This window comes from Thermobia domestica, chromosome 9 (genome assembly GCF_964235325.1).
Source record: "Thermobia domestica chromosome 9, izTheDome1.hap1.1, whole genome shotgun sequence".
NCBI lineage: Eukaryota > Metazoa > Arthropoda > Insecta > Zygentoma > Lepismatidae > Thermobia > Thermobia domestica.
Genome location: NC_137462.1, coordinates 34,652,640 through 34,680,064, shown reverse-complemented (window position 1 = coordinate 34,680,064; position 27,425 = coordinate 34,652,640). Strand labels below are relative to the sequence as shown.

Below are 27,425 nucleotides of genomic sequence, written 5' to 3'. Positions count from 1 at the left end.
GTCCGAACAGAAGGTGCTACCACCATTCAAACCACCACATTCTTCTTGTAACTTACACTAAAAATAGAAATCGCTGAGCAAAACAACGTTTATTTTAAAAATAATAAATGTGTGACAGTTTCCCCAACTAACTGAACATATTAGCTTCACCTAATGAAGCGGACAGTGCCTGATGGATAAACATGGACAGTGTCTAATGAAGTCAATATGTTCATTTAGTTGGGGAAACTGTCACACATTTATTATTTTTAAAATAAACGTTGTTTAGCTCAGTGATTTCTATTTTTAGTGTAAGTTATTTAAGATAGCAAAGCTAGTAGGAACCAGTTAATTCTTCTTGTGTATCAACTTTGGGCCAGATTCGTCGAGTACTGGTGGTCATTCTTAATCCGTTTCCACTAGTGTATATACTGGAAAATGACTATATAACCGGTGTAGATTACTGCGATTGTTGCGCAGGTTATTATTATTGTTATTATTATTGAACTCTCATGTAATTTTATTAGAAACAACGAAAGGAAATTAATGTAATTAGTGAATAAAAAGTCGGGAAGAAACTGACACTGAAATGTGACCCCTTAACGTTCTCATTAATCCCCGCATAAGTGCGAGAACCTGTACACTCACCCGTGGGTGTGAGTATCCACGTACGTAATTCTTTTGTCAAAAACTTCGAAATGAAAACAGCTTTTTGGGTACATATTTATGTAATTTAAAGAGGACGTGGTTTTCAAGTTACAACAGAGTATACTCAAATTGTCTTCCTCTTTGGAAGTTTTTGAGGAAGTGAGTTAATATAGCTGGATGCTGGCTGGCAACTGTATTGAGTACTAAATGTCCCCACGTGCTATTGTGGGCAATATCTTTCGTTCCTTCTCCTGCATCTTTCATATGGAATTCCTATGAACTCGAAATAGCGCACGAAATTCTCGTATGGGCTCTTAGTGAACCACCTCCACCACTTTTTTTTTTTTTTTCATTCTAGATCAAATATCAGCGATTGCAGCAATACATCGTTATTTATTTTAAATGAAAAAAGTTAAAATGCCAAATTTCATGACTATATGTAATCTTACGGATTTCGATATATGGACATCTTATAATAATTCCATCCCACATTCTGCCCTCCGCTTCCACGTCCAATTTTCAAAAAAGTCAAGTGGTATTTTACGTCACAAATTCTATGTACTGTTCAAATTTTAATTCTACATAATTCCTATATATATATATCCTGATATTTACACTTTCATTTCTATCTCTAGTGGGATTTCTAACGGCTCTCAAATCTTTTTAATGGTATTCTAGTGGTTTGAACTATTTGATCTCGTGGGGAAAATTTGCTAAACTATTGGCAACACTATGTACGTAAGCAAACAAAATAAAAGTTTGTTTCAAGTATTATTTTTAAATTGATTATTTAACTAAATATTAAATTACTTTAATTTAATAGCCTTTTGTTTTCTCTCTTTTCAGAGGTGAAGCAGGAGTTGGAAGACCTCATGGCTGACATTAAAAAAACTGCCAACAAAGTCCGTGCCAAATTGAAGGGTAAGCGCAAATTTATTTCCTTAAGTGAATCTAAATCTTTTGGGCAAGAACTACTGTTAGGGTTCTTACAAATATGGAAATCCTAGAAAAGGCAATCAAAATGAAATGATGATGAAGTTAGGGAAAATGGTACGTAGTCTGGAAATCAAGGAAATTGTGGAAAAAGCAAGGAAAATGAAAAGATACGAACAGTTAGGAAAAATGGTACTTAGTTTGGAAATCAGGAAAAGAATATTTTGCGTAGGAAATAAATAAGAAGGGAATGAAGCAATCAATCTAAGTAATTGTTTGGTAGTAATATTATTTATCGTTTCTTTTCTATTTTAATGTTTTGTACGATATGACTTCTTTCCTACATGTAACAAACTAAGAAAATAATCATTGTAATAATTTTAAAATGAAAAATAAACATAGTTATTACTGTTAGTAGCTTTCCTCTAAAGTTAATTAGCTACTACTAGAATTTTTGTTTTTATATTTTAACATTTTGTACAGTATAATTTTTGTACAATTAACATAAATAATATGTTTTAAAAAATGATCAAAAAATAAAGGTTAGAGAATTAGCATGGACAACCATAATATTCCCTTCCCAAAATCTGTATGTCATGCCTTTAAGTACGTGGACATGCAAAATTATAACATTTTTTTCAATATCCTATTTTTTTATGAAATTTGGTAAGAAATTCATCGAAATAAGTTAGGGATATTTCATCAAAATAATTAGTTATGTTTTTTCTATATTTACTATGTTTTAAGAGCCTGTCATTTTCTTTGAAATTGACTAAAGCAGTATGTGACACTTTTGTCAAAATCCTAATACAGCGTGTCCATAAAAATGCTATCATATTTTAAAGTAGTATTACGTCGCTGTGGATAATCGTATTCAAATGTAATTGGTCACGTTTGAAAGAAAAATTCAAATATTTTTGTGTATGTCAGCAATGGACAACAATGTTAATAATGAACGGCATCAAACACAGAAAAAGTAAATTTGCTCATGTTTACTTTTTGCTTACTAACTGGTGAGCACACTTGTGTTTACATGCTCACTAATTGGTTATTTCCACAATTGGAAGAAGGCGGCGACAATGGTTTTATTTTCCAAAAAGATGAAGCACCTCCTCACTGGCATTTACATATTCGGAAACATCTGAATGAACGGCTTCCAGGAAGGTGTGTTGGACCTGCCGAGAATTATGATAATGTCTTCTACAAGTAGCCGCAGAGCTCGCCTGACTTGCGGTCTCTGACTTCTTGTTATGGGGTTACGTAAAGGATTGTGTCTATGTACCCCTATTGCCTCAAAACCTGCAAGAATTGCAAGTTCATATGAGTGCTGCCATCCACTCCGTTTCATCAGATATTTTGGAGCGTGTATGGCGTTTATCGTTTTGGCGTCTGCATTGCCACTCTTGGGGTCCACATTCAATGACTATGAGGTATAGTAAAAAATGTTCGAGTTTTTCAGATGTGACCAATTTCATTTAAATACTGTTATCCAAAACGACGTAGGGGAGACCGGGGTATTCACGAACACTTAAGCTTTGATTATAAATAACTCTTGTTTGTGCAGATATAATTAAGATCTCTAGTGTATAGAAAGCTTGGAGTCTTTCCTGTTTACTAAAGTGTAGAAAAAAAGTCAAAAATAACATTCTTCAACTAACCAGTGAGATGTTTTAAAAATGTACCTATGTTCAGGATTGCCCCAGTGGTTGAGATAATCCCGAACATATTAACAAAATATTCCTTTAAGAAAAAAGTGAAATGCATTTAAAATACATTAAAATCATACTGTAATTTAGTATTTAAATCCTTAATAAGAATTATAATTACAAACATAACTAATAAATATAGCAAACTATTCTAATTAATAAAGCTAATAACGCTTATTACCAAGACATGATCTATTTCCCAAACCAATTTCATTAACTTATTGCTTACTTTTCAATAAAAAAGAAACCATTCAAAGTTTTTGATGATTTGTTTCACACCATGGAACAATCCCAAACACTCCGGTTTAATGGCAAACATTTCCCCATGAGACACCATTTTATTGTTAAAGTTGAAACAAATTGTTGACTGCACACAGGCTAGTAAGATTACAAAGAACCAATGCTCAAATATAAGGGAATATATTGTCTTATCTGTAAAAATATAGATAAGAGTCAACTTACATTTCCCAGATTGTTGAATCAACGTTATAAGTGAATCGACAAAAGCAACAAAATATCTTCTTCCTAGCAGTCCGCTTTACTGACTGTCACCGAATTTATGCTACACTTTTCCAGGTCTCTCTGCTAGCGGGGAACACAATCGTCTGTTTTCTAACAAGTTTCCTTGGACGTAAAGTTGGGTGTTCGGCATTACCCCAGTGTTCGCGAATACCTCGGTTCCCCTAATATCACTTTAAAGTATGATGGACACGCTGTATTACAGGTGCTCATTCGGAAAAAAGGTGGCCCGTTTCTTATATAATGGTATTCCATTGATGTGTATTACGTTAAAGATTATTAACTGTTATTAACCAAGCCTTTATTTAGCTTTTATAGCCATTCTTCATTAATGGATCTTATTAAGTGCCACGGATCAGGGAAAAGGATTTGTGTGTGTGTGTGTGTGTGTAAGAATCCCGTACATACTTATTTTCCTTACAAGATAACTACTTTGTACACAAACTAGTAATAGGGTTTAATTCTTGGTGTGCAGGTACTTAATACTCATGGAAAAATAATTCTTTTGTGAAATAATATTATTGCATATTACATATGTTACGTGTGAGCTCCTAGCTTACAATAAATTTTCTGTCCATTATATTAACAAAACCACCTTTCTAATCTTTAACACACTCGTTTGAACCTAAGACAAATTGTGCAAATCCGTATTTCTGCGTGTAAAGAAACACGATGCCTCTTGAAATCTCCTTAAGCTTGTAGAACAGGAAAAACTGGCATGCCACAAGTCTGAACTGTAAAGTGGATGATGCGAAATTTAAACACTTATTGCGTCAGTAAGTGTTCGAGGATTCAGCATTCACATGCTTTCTTGTATAATGGTATTCAAAGCACATCAGGATACTTCGATGCTTTCTTTCCTATCGGACCCACAGTCTTGGCAGGGTTAGTTTGTCCAACATCTTCAATCTTGAGAATCCGTTTATCAACTGTGACCCATTTTGTTATTCACCAGATGTCAGTACTGGTCCCTCACAGTCCTTATCCATTTGGCAACCGTACTTATATCAATGAATGCTATTTATATGGCGCTTGATCATAGAAAAATGCTAACTGGAGCGACACTTTCACTGCTAGAAATTCGACGTTTCAACTGCACATCAATACAACATTCCATCAATCCATTTGAATAGCTTCAGTACTTAAACGCGCTGTTACTGACAATCAACAGTAGGGATTTTGTATTTGTAAAAACAGATAAAGCCTAAATAATTTTGAACTCTGTTCTGTCCTGCCATCATACAGGCTGTGATCATATTAATTCGTTTTCTTAAGATCTTCAATCACTTTCATTGAAGTACTGTGTTGTCCATCTTGATTTATTTGTCTGTTTATTATATAAGAATGCGTACATAATCTTATTTTCTTATCCTAGTGACAAAATTCAAATTGTTGTGATAAAGAGCTGAAGCTTCTTTAGTCATAGCTCTGAGATTAGTGAATCGAAAATTATTTCAACAATAAATAAATAAAAACTTTATTAGGCAATCGAAAGTTATTTTAAAAAATGAAAAAAAAAAAAACTGTCGATGCTATAATTTTTGAATCTGCCAAGATTTGTAAAAGTTATTCTAGAAAAGAAATTTATTTAAGAAAAAACTCCTTGAGCGTCGTTTTGTCTGGAAGAAAGTTGGAGGCATTTCCGCTTGGCTGCTTATCGTGTTTCTTACTGTTTCCAGAACTTGATTATGAGGAAATATCAACTTTGTAAATTTTATTCTTCTTAAATGAAAAAAAAAAAAAAATGAAAAAAATGAAAAAATCTAATACGAGTAAATCGAGAAGACTCATTCTATGTTGGCATTATTTGTAGTGCATGCAGTCTTTAAAGTACATTGTTAGAAAACTATATTACGCTAACTTTTGTACTGCATGAAGTTTCGAAGATTAGTTTATTGTGACAAAACAAATGAATCAGTATTAAATTGATTCGTTAATAGGAATAGTTTGCTACGTTTCGTTTCCTTAGCGTAAGAAACTGAAGGTGTATCACTGCAGAATTAAAGAGTGTAGTAGGGTGGGTTGTGCCATGTAGTAATACAACATAGTCGATTATTGTTTCTTTATAATAATCGGCTAAGCACTGAGATTGTCATGGACTCTGGTAGAAGCAGATGCTTTACATCTGCACTGCGTGGTGTCACTACTGTCGGTAGTGAAATTAAACTGTTCACACTAAACGAGAGAGAGTTCGTGTTTTACTGCAATCGAGATGCTGTTGCGTATTTTAACAGCAATGGATACTTACACATAGTACAGTCAATGTTTATTTCAGGCACGATTTCATGTGGGGAGCTAAGAGAAATTAAATGCCTATTGAAAATATACCAAAATAGTGTCCAAGTGCAGCCCTCTCACATTTTTATTTTGGCCCCCTCCTCCCTCTCTTCGGACATTTTTTTTTATATATATATAAAGAAAATCTGAGTAATTTAGATACACTTCACTCAAAAGTTTCCTGTTGTACTTAAATGAAAAGTGAGTGCGTATTTGAATTGCAAGATATATAGTCTCGCATTCATTCATTTGAGTTATATATATTCGCGATCGGAATGACTGTGAAAAATAGATGGAGCAAAAGAGAGCATTCCAAGTTGAGAATGTAATAAAATCAGCGTTGGCAGTGTACGAGCAATAATACATCCATGAGTATACAAAGTTTCAGAATAAGAGCGCCTCGAACACCCACATGGCTCTTTTCCTTGTCAACAGGCCATAAATCTAATTAAACATTAGGCGACTCTCGGGTTAGAAAGAGGAAACGAAGTTACCAAACGTCCCCTTTTCTCCAGATTTATTTTATTTATCACAAAAAGTAATAATAACATTATGTCTTTATTTCTCACTTGTTTCCCTTTCTTGTTTCTTCTTCTACCTAATGAGATCGGACATTGTGAACATCCACTAACCACTATCCTAACAAGGGTTGTATTGCTCTTTTAGTAGTGGTGTGAGACAAAAGTTGTCACGTTTCGAAACAGACAGTAAATGAAAATATAAGCTAATATCGAAATGTTGTACTCAGTATTTGAATTACTGGGCAATGAGAAGAAATCCTCGTATGTTAACCATTGGTGAATTTTGTTCAGATGGATGTGCACTGCAAAATATACTGCATATATAGTAATTTTCTTCTTAAATATATGCCATCCTCTCTCCCACCCCCTGTAAAAGTGCCTCAGTTCACCTATTGACTGTACTAAAAGTAAAAGTAACTCATTGAAGAATATTTAGGATTCCCTCCGGAAAGCAATTTGTTGCGAACAGAGAAGAGAATAATTTCAGATCTAGTTTCCAACTGTACTGTATGTGCTTAACCTGGTCATTGAGCCATTGATAACAAAGATACGCGATATGTTTAAAAAGTATCAAACCTTTGATTGGCAAAAATACATTTACATTTATTGCTTTGGAAATCCCAAACACCAATTCCTTTCAAAATAGTCTCCTTGGTAATGCACACACTTCTTCCAGCGTTTCCTCCATTGTTGGAAACACTTCTGGAACGCAGTTTTTGGAACGGTGAGCAACCGTGCCGTCGCATTCCGTATGAGGTCCTCTCTTGACTCAAATCAGGTTCCTTTTAGTAACATTTTCAGCTTGGGAAATAACCAAAAGTTACACGGAGCTATGTTCGATGAGTAGGGAGCCTGACAACACATAGGAATGTTGTGTTTGGCAGTGAAAACCTGAATCAAATGCGCAGAAGGACCCCCATTTTTAGCAGCTTCGGTACAAATTTCGCGGATACACTCCTCATACCCAAATTGTCGTTCAAAATTGAATGTACCGATTCAATGCGTACCCCTGTATCGTTCGCAATTTCTCGGACAGTGATACGACAGTCCTGCAAGACCACAGTCTGCACTTGCGCAATTGCATTGTCATTCCGGCTTGTTGAGAGCCTACTTGAACGTGGGTCACTGTTCACTGATGTACAACCATCTTTGAATGGCATCATCTCCGAAAGTATATTGAATCTTGCAAGTGGTTTCCGCTTAGATATCGCCAAGCTTTTGGCAAAATTTGTTGCAATATCGTTGCTCATCAATATCATCGATGTTTTTTGTCATTTTACAAAAACTGAAATCCGACGACCGTTCACTGCACGTCTTCACTCGTTGGCCGACTGCCAGCGACTGACGCCTTGTGCGGCCGGGAAAACTTTCACGACTGCGCATGAGTGTCCCCTCTACATTTACACTGAAGAAAGTCTCCCGCTCTTCATTGGTTTACGCAGGAAAAAATCGATACTTTTTGAGTACACCTCGTATTTTGTGTATAAAGTATTTTTTGTGCTAAGTAATACATAAACTGATGATAGTTTCTGTTCGTTATAAAGAGGTCACTAAAACTTTGGTGAGGAAGAGACTGTCCGTGAAAGGTACTATTTTATTCCTTAATACGTACATTTTTGCCAGGACAATAAAAAAAAAAAATTCGTGTTGTAGTGTCCTTTGAGGAAAGGTTCACTGTATAAACTGTTGATAACCACAACTATGAGGTGTTAATAGTTTGCCTTGTAAGTAAAGGTGTAGGAAAGATAAGTTTTTAGTTTAGTAAGCTGAGAATACCGTGTGGCACAAAGTTAATGCATTTCGTCTTCTTTCAGTCATAGAACAAAATATAGAACAAGAAGAACATACCAACAAATCGTCAGCAGACTTAAGGATACGAAAAACTCAACATTCCACGTTGTCAAGAAAGTTCGTAGAAGTTATGACGGAGTACAATAGGACACAAACAGACTACAGAGAACGATGCAAAGGAAGGATACAAAGGCAGTTGGAAATTAGTAAGTACTTCTAGATTAGTACTGTATACACGAAATCGTTTGTTGTTATAAGTGTTCCAAATTGTTGCTTGCTAGAAATAAAACAAATCTTAATTGGTGTTTACTGTGTACTATTGTATCTTCTGCCAGTTGCATGGTATTGGCACCGTTGAAATTTACCGAAGTTGAATAATTGACATATTGACCAATGAAACAAATAAAAATTACCTTTTTTTCTGTATTTTAACCATCTAAATCTTTTTTCTTAAAATGAATTCATAACTGAAGCACTAATGTTTAGTATTTAGTTGAAGCAAAATTCTCATTTATATTAATACCTGACGTGGCCTAACTTCTAATATTATTGCTTGTGATTTCTTTTATCGAATATATATATATCGGACTGCTGAATTCAATTATGATGGTTATCCAAACTGATTTTTCAGAAACACCTGTCTAGTAACTCTTTGGACGGTACAATGGGCCTTGTATTTATCATTATACCCACAATGATTACTCCCTGAGAGAAATCTTACTTAGATTGATTTTTTGAACCCGATAAGCATAAAATTATAAATTAACATTCATATTAACAGAAAAAAGTGCTATGTGCTTTTTTTGTTTGCATTAATTTAATATGTTGCTTTCGTGTTCTTATTACTTATAAAATGTTTAATTAGTATTTTGTGTGTGTGTGTTTTTGTGTATGATACAGAATCTTTATATATATATATATATATAAAGCTGTTTACGGTAATCGTTAATAATGATATAAATTGTACGATTCAATCAAAATGCTAAAATTTACTTAATATACTAGAACTAAAATTACACACTATGTTGGTATTAAAATCCTTGCATGATCTTTTAATGTCCTTTTCCAAAAAAAGATCTGTCCTTGATGTAAACTTTGTAGTGAAATGTCTCTGACGTTGTAGTATTTTCCGCTTTTAGATAGTTCTTGTGTTACTGAACAAATACTCAAAGAAATATCACCTAAGTGACAACACTGATACCTCATTCAATGCTTGGTAGTTACTTTTAAATTTTCAGTTATAAAAGAAACAAATCGTCTGGTCATTGTGTTGAAATTTGAATAACCAAGTAATTTCGATTTCCAATCTTCAATGACCATATACATTCTTTAATGATTAAAGTTTTAATATATCCACAGTCAAATGATTAGAAAACGTACTGCATTTTTACCTTGCAGGATGTGGATATATGAATCAAAGAAATAAATAAAGTGATTTATTTTTTTCAGATATGAAACTATCCATGTTTTGTAGGTACATTTCGTGATTGGAATAATCTTAGATATTGTTTCATGACATAATTTATGAGCGCTGTATAAAAGTCGCAGGTTTACGTCTTTCATACATATCTAGTCCGAGGTACCTCTCCCAGACTTGGAAGCCAATATTATCACGTGGCAATAGGAAGCTGATACAGGCAATATTGAAGGTAACTACGCGCTACTAGTCATGACGTGTAGCCTTTTTAACTAAAGCTTTTGGGTGGTCAAGTTTATTATTATTATTATTATTATTATTATTATTATTATTATTATTATTATTATTATTATTATTATTATTATTATTAAGAATACTTTTAATGTTAGAGAATAGGGATACTGTTAAATCGAGGTGTCTGAGGATTTATTTATTATTAAATACAATGAAAAACAAAGGCCAAAATCAAAATTTGGGATTTATAATAGTTCAGGAGCGACACGAATGACTCTCCAAATTTCAAAAGGAGCTAGTGCACTTGATCTTCTTCAGCCCTAACTATGATGAGAAAACTGGTGATACCCTTTTATATGGTGCGGAGGGCGCGGTGGCTCAGTGGTAGAGCGTTCACCTCCGGTGCTTGGGGTCCCTGGTTCGACCCCAGCTCGCGCTGTGTAGACTTTGTGGTGGACAAACACCGTGCTCGTGGGTTTTCTCGGGGTTCTCCCGTTTCCTCCCACTTTCTTCATTCCACCATTTCACTCATTTCTCATAGTCATCGTCTCCTTTAGCCTAACCGGCATAACCGTGGGACGTAAAACTCAAATGTTTCATTTCCTTTCATATGGTGCAGTTTAGTAGTACTTCATATAAGTGGTTAATGTCTTAACATACGGTGATGATACCTCAAAGAAACTAACTGTCTTGCTCGATAGAAACATTTAGGTACTGGAGAGGGTGTCTATCGGTCACGAATGTCACGAAATGAGAAAACGGTCATGAAAGTCAAGAAATTTAGCTTTTAGGTCATGATTTTTTTTAGCTAAACAAATATAAGTAGACTGGAAAATTTTATTCTATAAAACGTCCAAATCCACCGCCAAAAATGTCTGTTGTCGGCTTTAAACGATACCAAATCGCAAGCAAAACACGGTTCTATCGCACATATGAAATTTTGCCTAATTCGCACCCAAATTCGCTCTTGAGATTGTCCTGCATCATTGAGCAGTGGCAATGCAAATCTCATCGCATCGCCGAAACCACCTACGCAACTAACCAGTTTATTCAATTGTGAGAAGACACCAAGTTTTCATCGCCTTTGAAAGTAGAGACAAGATAAAGATGGGTACTGTTATTAGTTTTTGAATATTACGAAATTTTATGGTTTGGTAAAGAAAACGTCACGAAAAAGTCACGAAATTTCATTTTGAAATTTTACTAGACACCCTGCTGGACCACTGTGAAGTTTAAATTTTGATTATGTCGTGTGCTTTTGCGTTGTTAAGAAAAGGAACCTACTAAGACACTTTAAGCTGGATCTCGGTGCAAAGGCTGCAGTAATAGTGCGGCATTGCCAGATAGTGTCGAGTGTTCGCTGGTACGAGATAATACAGATGGAATTAAACCATGGAATTCTGCGTGGATACTTACTGGAGAAATTTGGTGTAATTTTTCATTATCAATGTTTAACATTTCGTTGCGAAAAATGTTTCGATGAAAGCAAAAACTTGCTATAGAGTTTGCTATAGGATTTTCTGACGACTTAATATAAGAGTCCTTAGTATTATATATTAGTATGCGAGCGGTCCCGGGTTTGATTCCCGGTGGGAGCACTCGGTCGAAAATGTGTAAAAAGTTTTTTCAGGCCAGCCATCCTGATTGGGGTTTTTCTGGGTTTTCCGAATTCACACCAGGCAAATGTCCAGGCCCAGGCCACTCCCTTCTTTCTTCCCTTTCCCTGAATAGTGTGCTCGCCAAGGGACGTCATCCCTCATACGTGACAGGCTAACATGGCATAGATACCGAAAGCCCAGAAATCAAAATCCTATTATATATTAGTGGTCCTTTGTTTTTCGCGCAAGCAAAGAATAATGCTTGTAGTAGGTGAAAGAAAAGGCGCATGAATGTCTGGTTTGGTGCGTACAGATTTTAGGTGTAATTAATTTCGAGAATTTGTTACCGTTTTCACTCTGTAACGACCAAAGTTATAACTGGAAGTGGTTTATTTCTACCACTTCTGCTTTTAGTAAAGAGATTATAGTGGAAAATGAATATATTCTTCGGACGCTTAATTGAGTACAGAATACCGCTCCTCGCTATCTACTACGGCTTTTATTCAAAGGCGATCTACGTTGAAACCGGAAGTGGTTAACTTTTGCTTCTCTAGGTTTGAATAGATGGTTAAGAGAGAAGATAGTATCTATTCTTAGAACGCTAAATCGATTCAAAAAAAAAAAAAAATACTCTGTATAAATCAATATTAAAACCGGAAGTTACTAATGGATGTCTACCACTTATGGTTTTACTAAAGGGTTACGGATGGGTAAGTAGTGTATTGTTAGGACCATGGGCAGCGATTGGGGGGGGGGGGGCAAGAGGGGCAGTTGCCTCCATTTTTCTTAAGTGACCCCTTAATGTATATAGTTTCATTTGGAAATGTAAAGTTTTTATATGTATTACTGGTTCATAGAAAAAAATGGCGCCATGTAGTATTCACTGTTGAATGAGTAGGTATTGGTTATTTGTCTTCCCGTGGAATTAAGAAAGCTACAGGAATTGCGTTTTAATTGCAATTCAGATCAATTAATATTGCAATTGCGTATTTCTTTAAATGTCGTAGCATATGTGTGTAGTGTTTACTGTCTTTCTAAGGGTAATAAACATACATGTAATAGCATGTATGGAATTAAAAATATAAGTTGTTAAATAATCCCCAGTTGCAATATAACTTTTGCAAAACAAGCCTCATTATTTATTACCATGATTAATATTATTCTTTCTATTTATTTGTTTTGCAGTTTGTTATTAAATAATCTAATCACAATTTTCCAGATAGAATTTTAAGATGTTCATAAGCAAGGAATCAAATCTTCTCTTCTTACATTTTCGTTGTTTAAGAGTACAAAGGGCCAGTACTTACTTGCATTGTTCTTGTCAATTTACTTAATATAATATGAAATACTATATACGGTATTTTAACTGAAAAAGATAGTATCCTATTAGTTATACAATCTTTCGTTAAACAAAGTTCTCCTGGTTGTTTCTAACACTAACATTGATATACAAATATTCAGGTTATATTATCCCCCCCCCCCACACACACACACACTTTTAACGTCCAACGCCGCCACTGGTTAGGACGCTTAATCGGTTGCAGAAAACTGCTTCTCTCTATCACTTCCAATTTGAATATCGGCTAGGAAATCTCGATTCCTAACTTTTTAAGCTCTACAGTTTGGCCCAGCTTGGTGATGGTCGATTCTTGAGATTTTTTGTCTCCCGGACGGACGGACAGGGCAAATATATAAGGGAGTGGTGTAAGTAAACCAAACTTCTTAGAAATACCTATGCATATTACGACAAACGGTTGTAAACTAAGTTCAAGGTACGCAGTAGCATTTTGCATACTGTTCAACGTAATTGTGAAATGTCCGTAAGGCGGAAACTTCATAACGAGGAACTACATAATTTATATGGTTTACCCAACATTGTTAGGGTCGTCAAGTCTAGGAGGCTTAGGTGGGCGGGTCATGCAGCTAGAATGGAAGAAAGTAGAAACGCTTTCAAAGTCTTGACTGGAAGACCAATCGGAAAACGACCATTAGGAAGACCTAGGCGCAGATGGGAGGACAATATTAAGATGGATCTCGCAGAGATTGGAATACAAAATAGAAACTGGATGCAGTTAGCTAAGGATAGAAGTCAGTGGAGAGCTTTTGTGAACGCGGCATTGAACCTCCGGGTTTCATAGGCCATAGAGTTAGTTAGTTAGTTAGTTGTAAGTACATATCAACAGGGCAACGTTTCAGTACGTGAAATTAATTTTCCACCCTTACCACAATTCACAACTAAGTTCCGCTTTTCGAACAACAACGCTACAAACATGGAACCTCCTTACCGTAACTGCTACAGCAAACGTACACATTTGGCAACGATGTATTATGGCGTTCTGCGCAAGTTTCTCTCTCAAAATCTATTTCCTTCAATATAGATTAATATTTAAGTAAAATGTGAAACATAACACTAGAAACACTTTCATAATGAGATCATTGCTTTAAAATACTTTACACATACAAATAAACATTTTACAAAACGAAGGAAGATCTAGTAAGATATAACAGGAAGTGCTATCTTGTGTACTTATTGTAAACGAATCAAGTTTTTTCTGTTATTTGTTACCTCTTTCAATACAAGAATACATGACCAAATGAAACAGTGTCTTGTGTACGTTTAATTACGGAGTAGTTACGGGAATGAACTAAAATCTATACTTTCGATTCCCGGTGGGGACACTCGGTCGAAAAATTGTAACATCTTTTTCAGACTAGCCATTTTGAGTTAGGTTTTTACTGGGTTTCCCTCATTCACACCAGGCAAATGCCGGGATGGTACTAACATAATGGTCCCAGGCTGCTTCCTTCCTTCCCTTTCCTCGGATAGTGTGCGCGCCGAGGGACGTCATCCCTCATATATACGTCCCTAAATGGCCTTAGCAGCCAACAGCCCAGAAATCTTACCTAATCCTAAAATCTGTACTGACTTCCGGGTGGTGATTAACCTTAAAATGCAATAAAAAAAATAAAAAAAGTAGTTGTTTGTGTGACGTTTCGTCAGACCAATTTTCATACAGTAAAAGGGCTTTCATTTCAGTATTGTAATATATTTTTATTGCAAAGAACATGTGCATTTCCTTTATAGATTTAAGAATGATATTAACACGATGATGATCAAAATATGTATACCGTACTTTAGAACGGACAATAAAGAGATTAATATTTCAAGTATAACAAAGGAGACGAGAATTCAAATTGTATTTATTTTGGATGACTGATCTGCATGTTGTGAGTGAAAGATATCTCAGTTTCAAGCTATATATTGTAATGAGTAATATAATAATATCATAATATTGAGAAATAATATAAGAAAACTTGCTCAGCGAGAGGGGAATGTAACATATCCTAGTTACTTCGTACAGGACATCACGAACGTATCATACAAATTTCGTGCCATTACACTTAATATTAGATGAAATATTGACATTTAGTCGTAGAAGGTGAGTTTTGGGGCACCCTGTAGATTATCTGTATATAGTGACAAAAAGGTCGTGTAAATTAGCATAACTTAATAAAACAAATATGTGAGTTTAGAAAGGGGGATTTTCTGTATGATTTTCATTGGAACTTTTCAATCTCATTGATTTAATTTTTCAAGAGTTATTGCTGAAAAATGAAAGGTCGTACAATTACAGCAGAGTCCCGAAAATTTGGCCTAATGTGGACCATGCGGGTTATCGAGAATGGGATTCAAAGAGAATAAGTACGAGTGTTTTTTCAGAAGATACAGTACTCTACTTGTATGTATTGGTTGCTTGAGAATACAACAGAGAATAAACTGCCCAATTATCTTTAAACAAAAGAAAAGTGCGTAATTTACGAAGGCATAGAGACTTTAGTATACATGAAAATGAAAATTAATGAATACACACTGTACAGTCATTTAGCTGATAAGACAGACCTCAGAAAAATATCCGGCAATGATTTTGAACGGGTCTGCTGACGAGGTTTTTTCGCGCTGCCAGGATGTGGTCAAGTTATCCGGACTGACAAGTTATCGAGTGCTCAGTTTTCCGGGCTCTACTGTATGATGTATTTGCACTTCTGCAATGATGAAGCTACAAATGAAGGTTTCCTGCTGAATAAAGGAATAGGTGGGTAGGTAATAAAGGAGAAAACTGGATATAATTACTGCAGTTATTGATATCATAACTTAGGTGGTAATCCGATTACTTTTAGTCTCCTTTATGAAAACCAGATAAAAGCAGAAAAAGATTACAGTTTTGTAGAACCAATATTAAAAATATTGTTAAAGAAGGTATTAGACGTCAAGAACTATGACCCATTAGAGAACATTACAGAGCAAACAAAAGTTTGGTAAAAGATTGTCTTCGATCTATCCTTCGAGTTAATTGAGATGCAGTATTCGTGTTTCGTGTGGCTGCGTCACGATCTTCCATGAATGAATTCTGTTAAAGAGTCTTGGTTTTTTAATTTTAAAAAAAATCAGTTTAGATATGACAGTGAAAATTTAAAAAAAAAAATCAAATATTCTCAGAATGTTTTCTAAAAAAAAAAAAGTGGAGAAGTCTCAATAAATTTATTACAGTAAAAACAAGTGTCTTTGAAAATGGTGAATTGTATGTTTTTTTTTTTATTTACAGCGCTCTTCAAATATTTTTTTTAACTTAAAAAGAAAAGAGAGAGAGAATGTCTGATAAACATGAAATTGAATGGAGAGAAAAATCATTTAGCGTATTTTTGCATTTTGTAGGTACAGTAAACAAGAACATTGAAAAACTGATATATACAAAAAGGAGAAAGGGTGATGAGCTAAGTACATTATTGGATTTTTGTAGCGAGGCTGCAGATAAGCTTGTTTTGATTCTGAGGTTCGACGTGATTTCCACCCCCCACCCCCGCCATATTTTTTCTTTCTCGATATATATATATATATATATATATATATATATATATATATATATATATATATATATATATATATATATATATAATATATTGGTGTGGGTGGATAGATCAGAAACGAAGTAACAGCTGTTGTATTCCGTCCGTGCAAAGTACTAGATATTGTAACATATTGCTGGGCGTTAGTTGTAGATCTGTTCGATAGACACATTTAACAAACACGTTTTGAGCACATAAATAGTATTTTCACTCGTTGAAAACTAGAGCTCGCTGTCGTAACTTCGACGAGGCTATCGAGTCTATCACAATCCTGTAGGCATGTTACTAATGAATAACATTACAATAATTGTAGTATAGCACAGAAAGTAAAAGAAGTGTAAAAATACCATTATGCCGACATAAACGTAAGACAAAATTTATTTATTTGGAGCAGTGTTCCTTTTGAGTACCAAGATGTAGATCTGCAGTTAAATGTGAGATTCACATACCGCAGTACATGTACTCTTAACGAGGATTGAATCTGTCTCTTCTGTGCTGGAGAGAACCGTAACCATTTGGAACTCACTTCGAAAACGTGTGTTTTTTATTTGGTCTAACTGTGGTTCCAACTTGCATCTTTTTATTTTTAATTTTGTTCTTCTCTTTACTATGAAGAAAGGCACGTCGGCTTCCTGGTAGAGCACACACCTCCAATGTAAAGGGGTCTCTGGTTCGATTCCTTAAGGTCATGAAAGTTTGTGATGGACAACATTGCATCTAGATTTTCTCAGATTCTCCCCTTTCCTCACAGATTTTCATTTCAGGTTCTCTCATTTCATAGTCGTTCACTTCCAGTAATGAACTATCTCCGTTAACCTAAAATCATTATTTTATTTATTTATTTAACAATTACCAGATACAGCTCAGAGGCCATTTTACACTGGATATTCAACAACAACAACAATGGAAAGGATTTGGGAAGGTATCGGCCAGGGCCTGTTTAGTAGGTACCATCCCGACATTTGCCTGATAGGACTGAGGGGAAACCCTGGAAAACCTCAGTCAGGATGGTCGGAGCGGGATTCGAACCCACGACCTCCCGAATGCAAAGCCAATGCTTTACCACTTGAGCTACTTTGCTCGATAAACGTTAACATATTACGTGGGACGTTAACATATTCCGGATAGTAGCAGGATCTGTCCCTCGTAGAACTGACGTCCAGTAAAACGGACAAGACATACCTTTTCCTCTTCTTTACATGTTTATAGTAAGCTTTATAGCTTTCAGAAATGTCTTTAAAATAAAAACCACTTAAGCGAGTCTTTTATACGAATTAAAAAAAAAAAAAAAACTTTATGCTGAAAAAACACTGTTCGTTCGCAGTGTTAAACTTATTATTTTAAGTATTACGACAGCCAAAAATGTTCCCAGAACGTTTTTAGTTTGTCTCTATATTAAGTGTTTTCTTTAAAAACTAAAAGTAAATAAGTAAACATATAAAATTAAATACTATTGCTTAGTACAGTGTTTCCCCAACCGGTGTGTCTCGAAATTTTAGAATTTTAAAATCAAAACCACGAAGAATTTAATGTACTTAATTTGAGACAGACTGTAACTGTCAACGCTTCCAGGGGTAGCAACAATGCCCACAAGGGACAGTTCTGATTTTGCTAATTCGATTGCTGAAAATGATTGATAGCACTTGATTCAGCACCAAAAGAAACAGAGAAAGTGAGGGTGTGTAGTGGTAGACCGTATACAGGATGGGAGATAAATGAGGGCAAAGTCCGAAGATAGAACGTAGTAAATGTCTAGAATTGACATGTAATTTTGAAATGAGTAGAGGGATTGAGGTCAAATATTGGATATGAGAGATGCATGTAGAGGTCAACTGAATAGGCGTAATGCGAATCATGGGTGATATCTGAAAAGCCGCCATGTTGGAATTAGCGCAAGAAGAATATACGGAAAAGAAGTCATATGACATATGGCTCTTGACGCACACTGTCTATTGAAATCAATAATGGCTAATACAGGTTGAGACCTCTATAACAGAAGACATTGCACGCTATGGCAATGTATTAATACAGACACAGTTCTTCTGTCATTTGACTTCAAAATATGGCAACAAGACAACTTCAAACTTACAATCATTCACCCACTTCCAGTTTACAGCACCAAGGTTCCAAGCTATGATTAAATATGTTTTCTACAAAACTGGATATTTGCCAATAGCATCTGGCGCATGCATGACACCTGTCGACTACTGCTTCAATTTCAATACCAACGATAGCTGTGACGAGTCCAATTGTCCATCTTTATCGGTTTTCAAATGTGCCTACTGTTGTCTCCATTTTTGTGCCAACCATACAATCATTGTTAAGGTACATAACGGTTGCAATTAAACAGAAGTCTCAAACTGGTATTGACCATTATTGATTTCAATAGACGGTGTGCGTCAAGAGCCATATGTCAAATGAGTCCTTTCCCGTATATTCTTCCTGCACTAAGTCCAACATGGCGGCTTTTCAGATGTCACCCATGATTCGCATTACGCCTATCCAGTGGACCTCTACATGCATTCCTCATATCCAAGATTTGACCTCAATCCCTTTACTCGTTTCAAAATTAATATGGTATTTCTAGACATTTTCTACGTTATATCTTCGCACTGTGCCCTCATTTGTCTCCCATCCTGTGTACAGTCTGCCACTACACACCCTCTTTCTCTCTGTTTCTTTTAGTGCTAAGTCCAATGCTAGTAATCATTTTCAGCAATTGAATTTACAAAATAGGAATGGTCCTTTCTCAGTACAACATAGAGCACTAGTTCATAGAAACTTAGTTTTACGATAGTATAATTTATAGTATTTCTGAGAGAAAAAAAATATAGTAAGTGTTGTCATTTGCGTTCAGCAAAGTGTGTCGTCGGTCAAAAAAGGTTGGGAGCCACTGGGATAGCATAAAACAGAATAAGTTATACCTATGTTAAGAGTCTTCAGCCAGTATAAGTAAACATAAAGTTCTGAAGCAAAGACAGAAAGAAAGAAGTAGAAAACCATAATAAATCCTTGATTTCCCTTTGACAATACAGCTATAAAAGGAAATAAGTCATAAGAACAAATCTACTTTAAAAATTTTAATATTCAGTGTTTTCTTGTATCGGGAGAGCCCTTTCTTAAGTCATAAAATAAAACTAATTAAATTATTATGTAATAATAGTGTTAAGCTATACATATGAGGATAGAGATCCGAGTACAAATGAAGTGTCTAAATTAGAGGATCACTTTAAAAAAAATAATACTAGGAGCGGGACAAGGGCATTGTTGTTGAAAGTGGGCCTTGTATTCATTAAATGCGGTGTAGCTAACGAGTAGCACCTGTTTATTAAATTTCTGTAATGAAATGCATTAAATGATTAAACTTAAGTTTTCTGTTAAGTCTGTAGACTTGGACCTACTTAATACGTATTTTTTTTTATGTAGACAACTGTAAAAATGCCTGATTTTAATGTACAAATTACCAACGAAAGATTCGTTGAGTTTGATATAAAGTTTACATCTATTATGCATAAGCGTAATTACATCGTAATACAAGGAAATTAAATGAAACAGTAATAGTTGTCAATTATTCTTGTTTGAGGTAAAAGTGTTGTCCTTTTGAGTGTGTTTTATGTTTTCTGTCTTAGTGTGTGGCTCTATGTAGAATGAAGTATTTTGTAAAATCCAAACACTTCTGAAACAACGAAGAGATTTGTATAAACCAGCCGTGAATTTAAATTTCACCGTCTAAATATCATTAGTACAGTGGAAACCCCAAGAGGTATGTGATGACCGCCACTATCATTGCATGAGTTTACCCATTTGAGTGTATCTAAATAGTACTAAGTTTGCATTTTTCAGTGTCAGATGAATTTAGGAAAGAGATAGTGAATGGGCTACGAAGGTAACGCAAGCACATAACTTTTGAGAGTTGTAGACAGCACTTTTACGTAATTTTTAATTCTGTAGCATCTAGAGCTTCCAATTTTTTTGTTTTCATTTCGACAGTAAAATACTTATGTTGCTATCATTCAACAGTGACGTTAAGCATAATAGTGTATTTAATGGGTCAAGAAATAAAATGCTTTACTTCTTAAAACGATTTTGCATGGAAAGTGTTATAATTCCAAATAAGTACCCATTTAGTTTATTTTTTTGCATGATTGCGTAGGAACGCCACATTGAGTATATATGCCTATTGGTTTGCCACGATTTTGAGGAATGAAATAGTTTTACAATTTGTATCTTCGATCTAAATATTTTATAAGGCAGTGTATGATGTAGTAATAATAAAAGTTGTAATTATTGGGTATATAACTTACAGGGTCATATTTAACAGTTTTGCCTCCAGATTTCTGTAATTTGCAGAACTGAAGCATGAGAAGGAATTGGTCCGAGAAAATTTGCTACCTCCCAAAACTTGTTGCCATGGGCCATGCATAAATACGGTCCTGGGTATATACAGTTTAATGTAAAGGTTGTTTTCTGTGTTAGAATATACTTAACATTGGTATAAATATTAATAAATAACCCCTGTTCATCGTAACGTGAAGTTTTCAAGTTCAGCTTAGTATTAATGAAGATAGTAAAAAGCATGCTTCGTTCTTCATTTTAAAAGGTTCCTCCAGACGGAATTTTTGTTTTTTTGTTACGCTTAGAAGTCAAAGTAATTTAATAACGAAAGAAAATAAGTAGCTGATAAAACGAATTTTAATAGATCTAATGGTGTATGTTAAAAGCAGAATATGTTCGAGAATCTTTCACATTAAACTGAATTCATATCATATCGTGTTAGGTACCCAATAATATAAAGTTTGGCAATAAAGCTTTAGGACTAATGCTGGTATTCTGTAACTGCTAATGACAGAAAATAGTTTATCATATGAGCTTAATGCTATGGTATTCTTCTTCTGTATGAATGAAAAAAAAAAAAAAAAAAAAATCTGTGTCCTTGTAAACATCGGTCATCTTGTTTCCATTATCATAGATTCTTACATGGAACAAAGGGTGAAATTAAGTTTTGCTGTAAGTTAGGGAAATCTTCAACAGAAATACGAGATGGTCAGAGCTATTTACCGCGTGAGTGCTCTATCTGGTGGTCATTTGTTTGAATGGCATGATTGGTTTTGTGATGAACGTGAAGATAATGCACAATACATCCTCCATCATGCGGATAATGTGGCTGCAACAAGTCGTGAACACACTTCACAATATTCTCTGAACAACTGATTGGCCGATGTCCACTTCTGAGATAATCAGAACAGTTTTCACATTCATTACGACCATCGGGGTCTCTGTTGCTGATTACCTAACTTGCAGCAAAATTTCATGAAAGCCCTTTGCTCCCTGTAAGAATCCATGTCAGTGGCAATCAGAGTATCCTCGATGACAAATGTTTAAAAGGGACTAGCACCAATTATCCGCTTCGCTGGGTTAAAATAAGAAAAATTAGTAGTACGTTTCGTTAGTCAGTCACTTTTTACTATTACTAAAACGATCTCTGGTATCAGTTATTTTCGATCATTTACATACATGCATCCCCAATCCCCAGGCTACGGGGCTAAATTTGGATTTAAATGTATCGGAAGTGTCACTGTTCATGTCAGCGAGCCTGAAAACTATGGATTCAACACTAATTTCGGTCATTTTTTTTATCATATATATATATATATATATCCCCCTCCCCTAAGCTGCACCATCAAAGTAAAACGACAAAAACCTATGTTGAAAATTTGATCGATATCGGTCGGGTGGTTCAAGAGTTATTAAGTCCCAAACATAGTCACTTTCATTTTTATTTATATAGATAGATATAGGTGCTCTCTGCCAAGCCTTCAGGTGCCCTGCAAATGCCCTACCATTGCCGTGAAAAAAAAAAAGGATTAATCTCCTACGATAAATAATTTTGTTACTTGAAGTTACGGAGTGCCACCGTCAGTCCTAAAACTTTATCAAGCCTTGTATGTTATTTTTTGTGTTATTTTTAACAACAAATAAACACAGAAATGTGGTTATATCGTACAAATCTTACCTACTTGTTTTAATGTTATTTATTTATTTATTATTACATTTTAAATTAAACTAATAAAGTACAGAAATAAGATAATAAGTTTACCCTATTGCAATTTTCTTCGAATATAATTGAATTATGTTCATAATAAAAGACACATCATTCTTGTAAACTATGTGTGCAAATCAGATTAGCTAACTTTTCGACTCTTTTTGTTGCCATCTTTCTTCTTCGAACCCCATAGCACAAAGAGCGTATCCTTATGCCAATGTTTTTTGTTCCATACCAACATGACTCTTCGCACATTAAAAAACCTATCAAAAACTTCGAGGAAGTTATTGACGTGATGTGTGTACTTTCTAAACTTCTATACAATCCCAAATATAGCATTCAAGATCATCTTGTCACTAGTTTTGTATTCCGTCGTCAGTTTGAACCCTGTTCCTTTGGTACACCTAATTCACTGGCCATCTTGATACACTTGCTCCCAACTAAACATGCACCCAAAGTTTTCCGTTTAAAAATAGAGAAGTCTTTCAGTTTGTACAACTAAAGTCTGACCCATTACACACTTGAATCTATACTTCACAGCCTGACGCACTACTATCACACAACAGAGTGTTTCCATTATTTTATAATCATATTTATATAGCCTATGTCAAGGAGCATACATAATGACTTTTTTTAAGAGGATATTTCTTAGAGTGGATTTAAAAAGGTTGTTAATGTAAAAGCTTCCTTTTGTACGTATATTACTTTAGGACACTTCTTTATATTTTGAGATTTCTTTAAATTGTATTATATTTTGAGGTTTCTTTATATTGTATATTTCAAGTGTTTGCTATTGTTAGGAAATAAACTAAAATAAACTGTATGCATTTATTTAGTGTTTGCATTTATTTAGGGTCAGCATCTGTGAATGCAATTGAATTTCGTATTCAAATCGCTAGGCTAGTAATATGTAGCTTTGAGTTAACATATTATTCTGCATTTATAAAGATTTGCACCGTGTGGATATGGTTCTTTTCTTCCGTTTGTTCCGTTTACGAAGGGAATTTTGTTAATTAAAAATAGAATGTCTTTCATTAGTGATACTTAGACTTGAATGGTTAATACATACACAATTAATGAGCATGTTTGAATTTTTCTGCAGTTTGCTTGATAGCATTTTTTAATTTTCATGTTGGATGATGAAATAAATTAACGAAAAGTTTTTCATATAAGATATATATAACGTTTTCTTTGTTCGTTATTGTTCAAATCAAATCACAATTATAAGATAACGAATGAGGAAGGAATTAATAAATGTATCCTGAGTCGCTACATGAATATTGCTTTATTTGCTGCAGTTACATTTATGTTTTTTGCAGTACTTATGATACCTATGTGTTTTGAATGTAATTTTCTAAATCATTAATGTAAAACATATTGTCATTCTGTGAAGAATACTTAATACTGGGGCGTAAACTGACAATCGAACCCTTGATCATAGATTCTCAGTTTGTCTAAATCTTAAGCTGATTTCTCAGAGAATATTGCGAGAGATAGTGACAAGCATGAATTGAAGAGAATAGGTAACTGATAATTGAGAGATAAAGAAGTTTTAATTTTATTACGTGCTCTTAATATAAGCTGTGCTTGAGATACGAAGCAAGAATCTGAAACTATCAGAAAAGGTTAATATAAATAGGCACTTACATTATGTTCCTTGTGGTAATTGAAGTAAACCTCGAAGGCTCTGTCTGTTCTTGACTTACGCAACTCATGTAATTTATAGGCGAATGGCAAGTCCAGAGCTGAGATATAGACCTGAAGTGTCTTGAGTAAACGTAGGTGGTCCTTTTTATATAAAATTGCGGAATTCAATCCGCATGCCTTTTATATTTCCTTGTCTGGAAGTTCTACATGTATGTCTGATAGAATAAAATAAATTTTGGGCTTATTTCAATAAAACAGACTAAATCCTGGAAACAAGATTGAGTTAATTCTTTAATTCGTACAGTTAATATTTTGTACTCAAGTCAGCCTTCAATTGTTTACACAGAAAAAGTTTAAATATTTATATTAATTTCGAGGTTTTAAAATATAGTATACTACAATATATTACTGGAGAAAAGAATATTCCTGATTAATTTAGGAAACACTGGAAACTATCCCTTTGCATAAGTCTCATCAGCTAATAGAAAAATTAGTTCGTAAAAGTTGATTTGCAGCAATAGTTGATTTTTAGCTAGTCTTGAAATATACGTATATATTGACCAATTTTTGTAGCTTTTTATAATGCAAAACAACTTTATTCTCCTTCCAACATAACCTGCCGTCTCGTCGTCCCTCACAGAGAATCCGACAAAAGGCTAAAAATACACAAACCTATTGGACAAATATTGGTTTATAACAGTAGCAATAGAAACCAATGGGTCTTGGAGTCACGAAGGATCTAAGTTCATTAATGAAGTTTGTCATCGAATAGCGATCAAAATTGGTGATCCCCGAGCTACTGCATTCCTTTTCCAATCTATCAGCATCGCCATCTAGCGACGGAATGTGTCATCGATCTTAGGCACATTATCTTTTGGTAAAGAACTGGACGAGATTTTTCTTGTATAACCCACAATAAGACGGAAGTACATACATCCTAGAAGGCTGACAACCACTTTGACGATGTTCTGAACAATGTTTTGAATCCAAGAACGGAAAATACCTGGAAAGAGACTAGCCAAGCCAAGCCAAGCGTTTCACATTTTGGTTAATATTTGTTTAGTGATATTTTTAATGTTTAGAATATTCACATTATTAGGAACGAAAATTCAAAACTTTATTCTTCTAAGATTAATAGATTTGAATTTTGCAAGAAGTGGTCTTGTTTTCTCTTAAGCGTTCTGTTAATTTGAAAAAAAAAAAAAAAAAAAAAGTGATGGTATATAACAAACCAGGGAAAGAGGTTGCAGTCTCAAAAATAAGTTTCACTATTTTTTTTACGTAATTTCATTGGTTTGTGTGGCGTATCTGCATCTCGAATGCAGTCAGATCACCTAAGAATAAGGAGGTCTAGTGAAACTTCCGCTTCACAATATTGTTTTCAAAAATCTTGAATTTGTTGATAGCATTTCGAACTGTTCGTATGAAAGTTTGATTATATTGTCATATTACGTGAAAACAGCTCTAGAAGCTTTCTACTATAATAGTAAAATGTTTGTAAAATATGTGTAATATATAGATTCCAATGAAAACTTCACAGAGAACTAAAGAATGCACGTTTACTAATAAAGCGACATAACTAAATGGTAAACTCACCTCTGTATCCTGTAAATAATACTTTTGCTTATTGAATAAATTTGGTTCACACTCGATTTTTTTTTTTTTTTTTTTCACTATTCCTCTTTGTTGCATTGCGCTAGCGTTTTTGTATAATCATCTTTCAGAGTTGTTTTCCAGGAAAATTTGAAGGAAATAGGATCATCCTAAAGACAAGTGAATTGGTTGTCACTTGTTACGGTTCCGCACTTATTCATTTAATGGAATTTTGTTCCTGCCATGGGAATTTCAATTAAGAATGTCACTATTTTCATTTTTTGAAAGTACTTCTATATAGGGTTGCCAGATTTCGTAAATGAAAAACCGGGACACCAATCTCAGACTATATATAAGGTCAGTTTTCCTACTCATTTGATGAGAGTCAGTTAATTACCTGTCTTTTTCCCGGTTACTACTCACAATTTTGTACTTCATTCTATACATACTTAACGCAAATAAAGCCCCCACAAGGGATGAATAAAGAATGTGAAAAGGCAATGTAAGAAGAGCTGTCTGGCGTCCGTTATTCCGAATTCTGATGTGTTTAAATTCAGAACGATAAACAAAAACTAGACTTCCTTAAAGACTTACGCAGGCTTTTCAAAAGTTTGGCACAAAACAAAATCTAGTATCAAAATTAAGCAAGACACACGCACCCTTAAGACATTTATTGTGTTAGAGTAAGTTGGTTTAGCCTGAAAATGTTATCATATAAAGGAAAAATATAAATCCAAAATTATTGAATACGACCACAGCATCTTTAGAAATATTTATCCCCACATGGAAAAATATATTAAAGACAACTCAGTTCAAAGAAGAAATTGTGCCTAAGAAGACGGCAGACAGAACAAAATAGTTTAAATGCGGTTAACATGCAGCGACTGAGAGCAGTGCCATTGTTGATTAAAGTCCTGCGCTGCCGATTAAAGTATAAAATAACTACTAGAAGGCCTGTTACAAGAAAAATACTTTTTTTTTTTTTCTGAAAGTGATATTCAAGAGATTATTTACGTAAGGTAATGCCCCCTCTTGAACATTTTTTAAGTTCTTTTTTCCTTGCTCTGGAAGAAACCCATAGGACGAAAGAATGGATGTGATTTGAAACTCCCTGCTGTTTGTTTAGTAAAATTAATTGCCTACACAAATCTACCAAAAACCTTCCGCTTTTAGGTGAGACATACTGCAAGTTTATTTTTTTTAATCTGATGAAGGAAAACCGGGACGTTTGGCAACTCTACTTCTATAGGATAGTGACAAATGTCGATCACTTTTAATGACTTTGTATGAATCTTCCGTATTGATAGGAAGTTGTTAAAAGTGACGACTACATTTTTCACCATTCTATAGAAGTAATTTCAAAAAATAAAAATAGTGACATTCTTAATTGAAATTTTCGTAGCATGAACAAAACTTCATAAGTGAATAAGTGTGGGAAATAACAAGTGGTAACCAATTAATCTGTTTTTTGGATGATCCTATTTCCTTTTAAAATTTTCCATGGGAAACAACTCTTGATGATGACTATATAAAGAAGTTATTGAACAAAGAGGAATGGTCCTTAAAGGTTCCAAAGTGAACCGAAATTACTCAATAACCAAAAGTATTTGTCTC

At 34.5% G+C, this 27,425-nt stretch overlaps 1 protein-coding gene across 7 annotated transcripts in view; it reads left to right on the top strand.

Annotated features, from left to right (window-relative positions):
• Syx1A (Syntaxin 1A) overlaps positions 1 to 27,425 on the top strand; it is a 229,222-nt gene that overhangs the window by 118,450 nt on the left and 83,347 nt on the right. For all 7 annotated transcript variants that reach the window (XR_014133021.1, XR_014133020.1, XR_014133023.1 and 4 more), the window contains exons 4-5: positions 1,474 to 1,548; positions 8,398 to 8,580. Coding sequence is in view for 3 of the 7 variants with exons in the window: in XM_081770867.1 (XP_081626993.1) it covers positions 1,474 to 1,548; positions 8,398 to 8,580 (258 nt within the window). In the remaining 4 variants the exon portion in view is untranslated. The remainder of the gene's footprint in view (positions 1 to 1,473; positions 1,549 to 8,397; positions 8,581 to 27,425) is intronic.